Genomic DNA, 11,472 nt, shown 5'->3' with positions numbered 1-11,472 from the left:
GCTGTTTAGATAGTTAATATATAAAAAAGTCACCTACATGTTTTATTACACCTAATAAAAAGTAAGAAAATAAAGTAATTGGCAAGCTTAACCAAATATTATTATAACTTACCCTAGAAACGTTTACATTTTCTTTTTAACATTTCAGACCTAATAAAGAAAAAAATAATCAGATTCAAAGTAAGTTTTGTCTTGACGTTTTTCATACAATACTTTGATCTGAAGTCACTGTTTGAAAACTTTTTGCCAATATTTATTTTGTAAAACTGAAACATATATGGTGAAACAAACTCAACTCGTCTCTTGTTGGACCTGCCAATAAAAACAATATGAAAAATGCAAAACAGGCCTTCATATGAGATGTTGAAGGATCCAGCAAGAAGATTAAAATCTCAGAGGCAAGCCCACGTTTTTGTTTCCACGTTAGACACCATTCTCTTATGAGTAAAGGAGCAAAACAAAATGAAAATATTTAAAATTCATTAACAAATGCATTTAATTCAGTAGTGTAGTTACATGAAAAGATGTCTATGAACCAGTAGTAGGCTTCTTCTTATACAATGAAGGTTGAATACAAGAGAATATGGATAGTCTTTGTTTCTTTGGTTTCACATCAAATATGAATGACCTCAAAGGAATACGAGTTTTGTCATCTTGCGAAGATTCTGCATTTGATTCAGACAGTTTAAGCTCCTCTCTTAGTTTCTCGAGTGTCGTATCAGCATCCTTCTTAAGTTTTGTAACTTGATCTAAACCTGTTTGCAACTCTTCTGCTATCCTATTGTTCTCCTTTGTCATGTTCGAAACCTCTCCTTCAAATTTAGCTCCTTGGTAGATTGTAAGTTTCTTTTCAGAGTCTTCAGAATCTGTTTTGAGAGCTTCTGCTATTTCATTTTGTATGTCACTCAAAGTTGAAGCTCTCATGTTGATTTCTTCTTTTAGAAGCAAACTCTTCTCTAACCAAACTGTCATTTCGGTGCGGATCTCGCTGAGGTGTTTGTATATGGGACGAACCTTTGATTTGAGATTGTTTCTTCCTCCATCTTGATTCTTTTGTTTTATGATCTTCAATATCTCAACGTGTAAGTCCTTGATCCCTGTATCAAACTGTTGTATCTGGCCAAAGGAGTTGCTAAACCTCACCAACAAGTTCAAATTCTCGCTTAGTAATGCATCAACGCGTTCTCCGAATTGCTCTTCATTTGGTGATAGCCTCTGCTTTTGACCAGTTATTGCATTTGTGGCATAATCTTCTCTGTATATTAGCATGAACAATTTGTCCCCTTGTTGATCCTTGGCTCTGACTTGTTCATCCTTCACGGTGTTTACACTCTTCAGTTTAGTTTCAGCTTCATCTAACCTCTTCTTTACTTCCTTGTAGTTGCGAAGTACTTTCGTGTATTCCATTAACAAATGTTTCTCTCTGCCTTCTATCCCATGTGCTAGCAACTGCTGCAAAACTGACTCATCAGAATCTTGTGTTGTTGTTATAATATCAGACTTTGGTGATGATGAGACAGATATATGTTTCTCTAAATCATCTAATGACGCTTCCTTTCTTGTAGCTTCAATTGTCTCTTCTTGGTTAACTTCACCCGTGAGATCTTTCTCAGTATCAACCACTTCAGATGCTGAATTCATATTTGAAACATTTTCAGACACAACTGAATCATCATTGTTTTCTTCTGGCAACTTTGTATCAGTCAAAGATTCTGCATCTTCTTGTATTGGCACATCAGTAGTAGTAGCATTGTCTTCCTCTCCTTCCTTCAAGCTTTTTACTCTCTTGGATAAGAAAATTAGTTTTAAATGTGCTTGTGTAAGGTGTATTTCAATCTTCTTACTCTTTCCCTCAACTTCTTGGTCTATATCCTTAATACCTTTCAGCTTTTCCTCCATCTCTTTCAACTTCTTTCTCATGTCCATATTGTCATCAGTTTGAGATGAATTGTTTTCTTTTTGTAGAGCTCTGATTTGTGCTTTGAGATCATCAATCTCTTCTCTTAGTCTGTGTATTAAAGCTGCTTGAGATGAGAACAAGCTCTCCAAATTGATCACATCATTCACAAGCTCATCGATCTTATCTGCCACATCTGTTATGGTAAGACACGACTTAGCATCAAAGTCATCAACCTGTTCATTTATATTTTCTTCTGATGATTCCAACTTCTCCTTATCACTGTATATTTCTTGGTTTGTTCTTTCATCACCAGGCAATATTGCATCAGAAAGATTACCAACTTCCTCTGTTGACTCTTTGATCTGTTCTCTTGTAATCTCTGATTCTTTCACATTTTTTTCCTGTTGATCTCTCATCTCTTCTAGTTTCTCTTGGCATGATTTGAGAGCTGTGGTGGACATCAATATCTGAGCTTCTTTATCTTCAATGACAACAGCACCTTCGTCAAACTCGTCTTGCAAACTACACACCTTCTCTTGTTTCTCTGTGATACATTTCTCAATCTCCCAATACTTTGCAAGTGCATTCTCATAAGAGCTCTTCACAAACTCTTTCTCAGTCTGCAAAACAAGAATCTCTTTCTGCAACTTATCAATCTCTTCCACCGCCTCAGCTTTACTCATCCCAGACTTGTTAACAACGGACGACGAGGCGTTTTGTTCTTTAATAGCGTTCCTTGACATGAACAACTTTTTTGCAGCCTCAGGATCTTTAATGGGAAAATTAGGAACCTTTGGAACATTTTGATTTGATGCATGCGTTTTATGTTTTCTAGGTGTGGTAGGGGCATCGTCGTCGTCGTCTTCGTTCATGGCAAACTCAGGGACTTGGTCAGGAAAAACAGATGCAATTGTGGTGTTAGCGTTTTGAAGCTCCTTGGAGATATGATCATAGCGTTCAGCTAAAGCACGGTAAGCCTTGAAAGATTCTTCCACAAAACTTATCAATTCAGGTCTACTCTTGTAATACATTTCTGCACGCTTAGCAAACGAATCACCTTCATCTTCCAAAAGCTTAAGTGCGTATTGCACCTTTCCCTCGATATCTACGAGAAAACATTTTATCAAAAATTCTGAAAACGTGTAAGAGATGAATAATGATAAGAAAGAATGTAATATTAATGTAACCTTGAAGGTTTTCTTCGAGCCATTTGGATTGTTTGGTTCGAACGTGGCTTGCCCACCACCATGAGTACGCATTGCTCGCAGCTCTTCGTAGCATCCTTAATTCTTTTTTCTTTTTTTAATTATTCAATACATTGAACAAAATCTCATTGTTGTCTTAATAAGTTCTTTTATGGAGTTTTCGTTCGATCAGGACAACCAAAGGAGATGTGTTTTTGTCGTTGTTGTTGTAGTTGTAAAATTTGGTTTTGATAGAGAATGGAGGAGAGGAAGATTCGGTGACTGAAAGGTGGTGATACATAGTAATAATGATAAGTTGCTATTTAAAACACATGCAACGTTGGATCTATATAGTCCAAAGGCACAACGTTTGTTGTTGATAGTCATTCATCTACGAAACAGTATAAGCCACTAAAAACTAGTTTTATATTTTATTTTAATTTGATAAAAACCACCAAAAAAGAACAAAAAAAAAAAAACTAGCTAATTAACCACAATTTTTTTTTGCAAATTTTTTTTTTTTACTTTTTGTTGTTGTTGTTGTTATGGTAGTTGCTTATTTTCTAATTTTAAGGTTATTTGATTGAGAGACAGAGATCACAGATGGTCCTGAGATAACAACAGAGTGCAAAAGCAAAGAATAATATTAATCAAATGTACATTATATTTTGTTTTTCCTTTCTAAATTTGTTCCCATTCATAGTTTTCACAGTTATAAACAATTCAAATGAACTACACATGTTACATGTATACGCATCCCTGACATAATCAACATGAACTATATGATATGGGTCGTAAAAATTAAAATTAAATCGGAAGCGGTTATTGTCTCTTACTAAGTCTTAACAAAATTGGAAAGTGAGTATATATTATAATATGAGAGGATGATTTTGCAAATAATATATGCTGAAGCATCATTTATATACGAATACGAATCTGACGTGTCAAACCACGTGGCAATTTGTTGACCACTTTCCACTTTACCCGGAACGTTGCTCATCACGAAACGGCACCGTATTCTTTTTTTGTCTGCGAATCGCGAATCCCCCTTTGTCCCGTCTTCTTCTTTGAAGAAGCTCCTTGAAACCCTAAATTTTTGATTGCTTCCTTCGATTTTGTTTGATTCTGGGGTAAGTTTTCCTTGCGTTTCTTGCTATGTTCTTGTTTCTTTACCTATTCATTTGATTGTAAAACTCCGATTTTTTTATTTTATGCCTTTTTAGTCTGTGATTTTGAGGAATCTAGGTCTGTAATTTCTGATTATGAATGTTTTCTCGAGATGAGTTTAGCTGCTTTAATTTGATTTTAGCTGTTCAAGTTGGGATTATGATCCAAAGTTTATATCCGAATGAATGAATATGGCACGCTGATGGAGTTGGATTGTCTTGTGTTTCCGTAGGCTCTAGTTTGTTCTCAGTTCATTTGCAGATTTTTTAGTATTTGTTAAGGGTCTTTCCATCTGCCGTAGCTTTACTTTCACTGGAACTGATATTTTCTGCATATGAATTCATATACATGTGTTTAAATTTTGGTGTCCTTCATTTCTGTAGTGCAGGGTTCGTGTTGCCATTCATTAATTTCTTTCTGTTATGCTGTGAGGCTTATGATCGGTGCTACCTAACGCCGCTGGCTTAACACATTCACTCTGCTCAGACTATGGCCCTTTATGGTACGTTGCAGTTGTCTCATGGTATGGGACTTTGCAGAAACCAAGGGTGCTATAAGCCGCAATATGTATGTTTCTTCCATTCTTAGCACTGGAATCCTTTTCTTTTAATTCGTTTCTTTCTTTCCGTCATTCTAAATATTTGCTTGTTATTTAGAGTGCCATATATCAAAGGAGGCTGCATATATCAAAGGCTCCTCTCTCATTAGTTGTTCCGGTAATTGTTCAAGAAAACTTAATCAGTCAGTCAAGTTTTTGGTTTGCTGATATATAGTAATAACGTATTACTTTTCTGTATACAGTTAGGCCAACATGGTTTCAGCAATATTCTACTCTCGGATTACCTTCGTAGGCCTATTTGTTCTGTTCCATCAAGAACCACCACTTTTCGGTGTCATTCCTTTTCTGTAGACAGCAACGCAATTGAACCTGCTGTTAAAGCTGTCTCTGTGGTGCTAGCAAAGTAAGACTTCTTGTTTCTTATCATCAGATGCAGAATGCTTACCTTGGAAGATTGTGAAATTATCATAGTTTCTATTTAGTTGATCTATGTGGATCTGAAGGATTGCATAGTAGGCATCTAACTTACAATAAAAATGAATATCTTCTACTCAAAAGAAATCGCGGATGTAGCCGAACACTGATGTGTGCATGACTTGTCATGTCCATGGTTCCCCTTAGTAAATTTGAAATTTTTGGTGGGGAAATTTGAAGGGGTGCATATAAATTTGAAATTCCCCTTAGTTAATTTCTCTTGTTCCTTTTAGTACACTCTGTAAATAGTTTCACTCCATGGTTTGCAGGTCACAGGGGTTGATACAACAATTCCCTTTTGTTTATAAGTTGGTTCCAGCTGTTGCTCTTCTTGTTTTCTCCCTGTGGGGTTTAGTGCCTGTTGTTCGTCAAGGAAGAAACCTACTACTCAATGTAGGTGCAGCCATTCAATTTTATATGCACTTTTTTTTTGTTTAATGTTTTCATTTCTGTGTTGGCAAAGCAATGGGGTATCTTTTGTATATGATATTCTGAATATTTACCTTTGAAACATTGTAGAAGAATGATAACGGTTGGAAGAAAAGTGGTACGTATTATGTTATGACGTCGTATGTTCAACCTCTGCTACTATGGTTAGGAGCTCTATTCATTTGCAGGTATATCTATCAAGTAGTTCTTTGGGACTCTCTGAGGTTAAATTGTTGAGATATTTTCGTGATATCCTTATCTGAAGTGCTTTGTTGAGATAATTGACCGATGGTGACTATTCCTTATATAGGGCATTAGATCCCATTGTCCTTCCTACAGAAGCTAGCAAAATTGTGAAGGATCGACTTTTGAATTTTGTGAGGTCACTATCGACGGTTCTTGCATTTGCTTACTGCATATCCAGGTAAGCGTACTGTCTTCTTTAAATACAATACTATGTCTTCATCTTATGTTTCTGTATTTTAGTGGCTTCTATCACGTGAAATTGTTATGTGGACATCTCATGACTTCTGATTCTGATTAGATGTTCCCATGCAGTCTTATCCAACAAACACAAAAGCTCTTCATAGAAACCAGTAATCCGAGCGATACAAGAAATGTATGTAAAGTAACACTCTTAAAAAAATGCTTTTATAACCTTTTCTATAGAGTTATTATTCTTAGGATGTTTGGTCTATCTTGCATGTCGGAGCTTTGTGTTACTGCAAGCAAGATCAGAAATCTCTATCGAAAATATAATTGGCTTCTCAATTTGCCCTGTGTACAGATGGGATTTCAATTTGCTGGAAAAGCAGTGTATTCTGCTGTATGGGTTGCTGCTGTATCACTTTTTATGGAGTTGCTGGGTTTCTCTACACAAAAATGGCTCACTGCTGGAGGTCTTGGGACAGTTTTGATTACTCTTGCTGGCCGTGAGGTGAAACCTGACTCTCATTTTGATTACTGGGTTCTTCAGAATATTCACTGTTCGCTTTGGACGGGTTCTTTTCCCTATTCATGCAAAATATATTTCATAGAAACTAAGTTTTGTTTTTGTTCCAGATTTTGACAAACTTTCTTTCAAGTGTTATGATTCATGCAACCCGGCCATTTGTTTTGAATGAGTGGATTCAAACAAAGATAGAAGGTTATGAAGTTTCTGGTACTGTGGAGGTTAGTATTAGAATCTCTGAGCTTAGATATTATGACTTTTTTCCTAGCTTCCTTGCACGTCATTGCTTGGCCCGAACATCAATGTAAGATTAGCTAGCTAACTTTCTGAAATGCTTGTTGCAATGCATTTACAGCATGTTGGTTGGTGGTCACCAACAATCATAAGAGGTGAAGACCGTGAGGCAATCCACATCCCAAACCATAAGTTCACAGTCAATGTCGTGAGAAACCTTACTCAGAAAACTCATTGGCGTATCAAAACTCACCTAGCAATCAGTCACTTGGATGTCAACAAAATAAATGTGCGTTTTCTAATTCCTATATGGTCGTTAATTCCTTCAACAAATTAAGTGCCAATCATGGAGTTCTTTTAGCTGATTCTTGTTCTGAACTTCGCCAAACAGAATATTGTAGCTGACATGAGGAAGGTATTGGCCAAGAATCCTATGGTTGAGCAGCAGAGGTTACATAGAAGGGTATTCTTGGAGAATGTCATTCCAGAAAATCAGGCCCTCTCGGTTAGACTTCAATACCTATCTCTTCTTTTGAACCCATCTTGAAGTGATGATCAGATATTTCAGGAAACATTCGACGGCCTTGTTTCTTACATCTGGTTCTCGTTTTTACTTTACAGATACTGATCTCTTGCTTTGTGAAGACGTGTCATCACGAAGAATACTTGGGTGTTAAGGTAAATTTGAAGTCTTTTTATCTTATCATCTACCCAAGGTTCACAGGGACCATTGGCTTTATTGCTTTTGTTTTCTTGTATTGGTGAAACAGGAAGCTATATTGTTGGACCTTCTAAGAGTCATAAGCCACCACCGAGCACGTCTAGCTACACCACTTCGTACGATCCGTAGGATGTACACAGATGCTGACGTGGAAAATGCACCATTTGGGGAATCGATGTATGGACCTGGAGGTGTTGGTTCTCGGCGTCCTTTGATGCTAATTGAACCCTCTTACAAAATCAATGGAGAAGACAAACCAAAATCTCAAAACCGTGCATCAAAACCAACCGCAGAGCAAGAAAATAAGGGTTCGAGTCCAAAGTCAAAAGAAACGTCTCCTCTTGACCCAAAGGAGAATGCAACAGTTGGAGAATCGCCGGTTTCCGATACCAACAAAGTACCTGATGAACCAGTAGCAAAGCCAGGAATCAAAGCGGTCTCTAAACCGGCGACCACCCCAAAGGATACAGAAACAGCAGGAGCTGAGAAAGCAAAGGCCAAGAGAAGTGGTAGTAGCACAATAAAGTCACCAAAGACCGATGAAACAGATGGTTCAACATCATCAGCGTCTAGATCAGCTTTGGAAGAGAACATAGTACTGGGTGTTGCACTAGAGGGCTCAAAGAGAACACTTCCAATCGAAGAAGAGATCCATTCTTCTTCCGTGGAAACAGATACTAAAGAACTCACCGGAGCTCGCAGATCTGGTGGTGGAAACGGACCTTTGGTGGCAGATAAGGAACAGAAAGATGGCCAATCTCAATCAAGCTCAGGTGCTCCGAGCGAGCAGTGAGATGAATTCAAAGTGTTGTTAGCCATTTTTTTTTTTTAACACTCTTTGATTGTAATTTATGATTGAAATTAATGTGAATTTTATTGATTTCCCTCCCAGGCTCCCACAAGTGTGGAAGTTGTGGGGGTTGATATTACTATATAATTAAATATAGGGGTCGTTTCGTGAGAGTTGGGTGAAGTTATGGGGTTTTAAATTAATAAATATCCGAAGAAGACGGTTGAGAAGTAGCTTACCTGTCTCTCTCTCTCTCATTGATGATGTAAATTCATAAATGCTCCTCCTCCTCCTCCGATCTCTCCGCCGTAAAAGACCCTACTGTACTCTTTTCTTTCCTCTCTAAGCCAAATTTTATCGATTCGTAACTTTCCATGGCGGGCTTTCTCTCCGTGGTCAGGCGTGTGTATCTCACTCTCTATAACTGGATCGTCTTTGCTGGATGGCAAGTCCAACTCCACGACTCTCTTCTTATTCACTCTTTTTTTTTTAATTTTTTAATTTTTTTTTTAATCTTGGTGACATTTTGAGTTTTAGGGCTCAAGTTTTGTACTTTGCTGTAAAGACTTTGAGGGAAACGGGATATGAAAATGTCTATGACGCCATTGAGAAGCCTCTTCAGCTTGCTCAGACTGCTGCCGTTCTCGAGGTTCGAATCCCCTGACTACCCAATTCGTGTTTTTTTTTTTGCTGCAACTGATTGGTTTCTTCCTCTGCTTGATTTTTTCCTGATTCAAATCTGGATTTATTGGAATTTTTCCGGGTTTGGAGCAGATTCTTCATGGATTAGTAGGTGAGTGATCTGATCCATTACAATTTTTTTTTTTCTAACTTGCACTACTCCAGCTTGGTGAGTGATCTGATACATTGCCTGATTTGTGTTCTGCTGTGTCTCTAAACTCGAATAGGTTTGGTCAGATCTCCTGTTTCTGCAACTCTGCCACAGATAGGTTCAAGGCTATTTCTCACTTGGGGCATCCTATACAGTTTCCCAGAGGTTAACTTAGAAAAGTTACCAGCATTACGAGTTTATTAATGTCTTCTTGATTGTTGCAGTTTTCATGATTTGATCGTTTGATTTTTGTTACTTTAAATTTCAGGTCCGATCTCATTTTTTGGTCACGTCACTGGTTATAAGCTGGTCCATCACAGAGGTGACTAACTCTAGTCTTTGTTCTGAGTTCTGACTTTGTTAGAACCATTGAATATCACTCTTAGTAAGAGAGATTTACCAGTTTCATTGTATATCTTGAATCTGAAATGTCTAAAACATTGCTTGCTTCTCTTCCTGATGCTTTGGAAGTTACCTGTCACATGTATTGTTGAAGTACATACCACGAGATTCGCTGTTACTATGTCTGGCAGTCAAGATTTGACTTATATATGACTCTTTGAAATAACAATTAGACCTTTAAAGATCCTTTCTTACTTTTTACTCCATTTTGGTTGAAGTCTTATCCTAGTAGATTCCTTTTAGGATCACGTGCTTTAGTTCATGTGTTTGATTGAATACTTCACTCAGAGGCGCCTAAAAGTTTCAAATTTACTTATTATTGCAGATTATTCGCTACTCCTTTTTTGGCTTTAAGGAAGCTCTAGGCTTTGCTCCTTCATGGCACTTGTGGCTCAGGTATGCCATTCTTGTGCAATATAATACACATTGAAAGATAGATTAATCTGAAAGTCTCATCTCATTTACTTTTCTCTCGTTAATCTTTTCAGATACAGCAGCTTTTTGTTGCTATACCCTACCGGTATCACCAGTGAAGTTGGTCTTATCTACCTTGCCTTACCACACATCAAGGTAACACAACACACGCATGTCAACTATTGAAAAAGAGGAAATACCTTTTCTTTACAATACCAATTTGAACCATGAAGCCTTGTTATATGTTTCCTTAGTATATGCTAGGTTTCTCTGATCACCACTCAATCCACTTTTTCCCATGGGCAGTGTCGCTTGAGTCTTGGGTAAGGACTGTATAAAATAAAGATTATACAGAACCAAGTATGAGTTAGTTAGGTTATATTGTTGAGTCTTGTATATTGACTGTACTAAAGATTATACAGAAGCAAGTATGAGTTAATTAGGTTATATTGTTGAGGGTGGTAGCCAGAATCCTTCCATCCGTCAATGTGAAAGCATGGCCTATTCCATTCCCATTTTGGGCGGAACCGATCTACTAATTACTGGTCGTTACACACATTTGTGTATTATAATTTAGAGCTCTTGTCTCTTAGAGTAGATATGAACTGGTAAAGCCATTTCCCTCAGATTAAAGTAGACAGGAACTGTCGGTTGACTTTAATACTTCACTGTAAGATCCTCCATAGATAAAACTTAACTTTGATGCCGAGTTTAAAGGTTCGGATTCTATTCCACTGGATTCAGGGGAGAGTATGTATATATGGTTGATTCCTGAATGGTCTTTTTTTGCCTCTTCTTTTTGTTCGGCAGACATCGGAGATGTACAGCGTTAGGATGCCTAACACATTGAACTTCTCATTCGACTACTTCTATGCAGCAATAGTTGTCCTTGCAATATATGTCCCAGGCATAAACCCAGTTGACCTTTTTCTTAAGAAGATATGACAATGAACCTCTGTAATCAGTTCTGATCCACAACTAATTATATAATTTGGCTGTTGCAGGTAGTCCACACATGTACAGGTACATGCTTGGTCAGCGAAAGAGAGCTCTCTCGAAATCCAAGAGGGAATGAAAAGCGCTTTAGAAAGAGACCAAAAAACTCATCAGCTGCTTTCTCCTCTTGTCTTGTTCTTTCATGTACTACTACTTGTCCTTTGTTTTAGCTTTCAAGGGTTTATTTGAGCGTTTTACTTCCTCGGTGATTACTTGAACTAATGCAGGATGCTGCTATTAAGTGTAATGTGGTTTCTAAATTAATACGAAAACGATTGTTCCTTCCCACTCTTGGTAAGTAGCATTCGACACAAAAACGTTTTAAGTTAGGTAAAAGTGTGAAATTCATAAATTTGTCTGAAAAGTCAACATAGTTGTTAGTGAGATTTAAATGACATATATAGTCGTCGGATAATAG

The 11,472-nt window shown here is 37.4% G+C and overlaps 3 protein-coding genes across 9 annotated transcripts; 2 read left to right on the top strand and 1 right to left on the bottom strand.

Annotated features, from left to right (window-relative positions):
- Positions 1–461: 461 nt before the first annotated feature.
- Positions 462–3,379, bottom strand: LOC104769255 (protein NETWORKED 2C-like). The gene is made up of 2 exons (XM_010493421.2): positions 3,088–3,379; positions 462–3,005 (listed from the first exon to the last, which is right to left on the bottom strand). The coding sequence occupies exons 1-2, from the start codon at positions 3,179–3,181 to the stop codon at positions 529–531; spliced, it is 2,571 nt and encodes an 856-aa protein (XP_010491723.1). The 5' UTR covers positions 3,182–3,379; the 3' UTR covers positions 462–528.
- Positions 3,380–4,075: 696 nt separating this feature from the next.
- On the top strand, positions 4,076–8,583 carry LOC104769254 (mechanosensitive ion channel protein 2, chloroplastic). 7 transcript variants are annotated; one of them, XM_010493419.3, is made up of 14 exons: positions 4,076–4,214; positions 4,640–4,818; positions 4,908–4,967; positions 5,053–5,213; positions 5,554–5,677; positions 5,804–5,901; positions 6,024–6,137; positions 6,272–6,332; positions 6,501–6,650; positions 6,776–6,886; positions 7,021–7,188; positions 7,291–7,404; positions 7,521–7,577; positions 7,670–8,583. In XM_010493419.3, the coding sequence occupies exons 2-14, from the start codon at positions 4,741–4,743 to the stop codon at positions 8,411–8,413; spliced, it is 2,040 nt and encodes a 679-aa protein (XP_010491721.1). In that variant the 5' UTR covers positions 4,076–4,214; positions 4,640–4,740; the 3' UTR covers positions 8,414–8,583. The 7 variants fall into 7 exon arrangements, with proteins under 7 accessions (XP_010491721.1, XP_010491720.1, XP_087361670.1 ...); XM_010493418.3 differs by having other exon boundaries at positions 4,079–4,214; positions 4,635–4,818; XM_087505544.1 differs by having other exon boundaries at positions 4,090–4,214; positions 5,807–5,901.
- Positions 8,584–8,673: 90 nt separating this feature from the next.
- Positions 8,674–11,342, top strand: LOC104769253 (very-long-chain (3R)-3-hydroxyacyl-CoA dehydratase PASTICCINO 2). The gene is made up of 9 exons (XM_010493417.3): positions 8,674–8,855; positions 8,948–9,059; positions 9,185–9,203; positions 9,319–9,407; positions 9,511–9,564; positions 9,970–10,040; positions 10,133–10,214; positions 10,869–10,965; positions 11,063–11,342. The coding sequence occupies exons 1-9, from the start codon at positions 8,785–8,787 to the stop codon at positions 11,131–11,133; spliced, it is 666 nt and encodes a 221-aa protein (XP_010491719.1). The 5' UTR covers positions 8,674–8,784; the 3' UTR covers positions 11,134–11,342.
- The last annotated feature ends 130 nt before the right edge of the window (positions 11,343–11,472 follow it).

This window comes from Camelina sativa, chromosome 20 (assembly GCF_030686135.1).
Source record: "Camelina sativa cultivar CO46 ecotype springtype chromosome 20, ASM3068613v1".
Taxonomy (NCBI): Eukaryota; Viridiplantae; Streptophyta; class Magnoliopsida; order Brassicales; family Brassicaceae; genus Camelina; species Camelina sativa.
The sequence above is the reverse complement of the archived record's forward strand: the minus strand, read 5'-3'. Positions and strand labels throughout refer to the sequence as shown.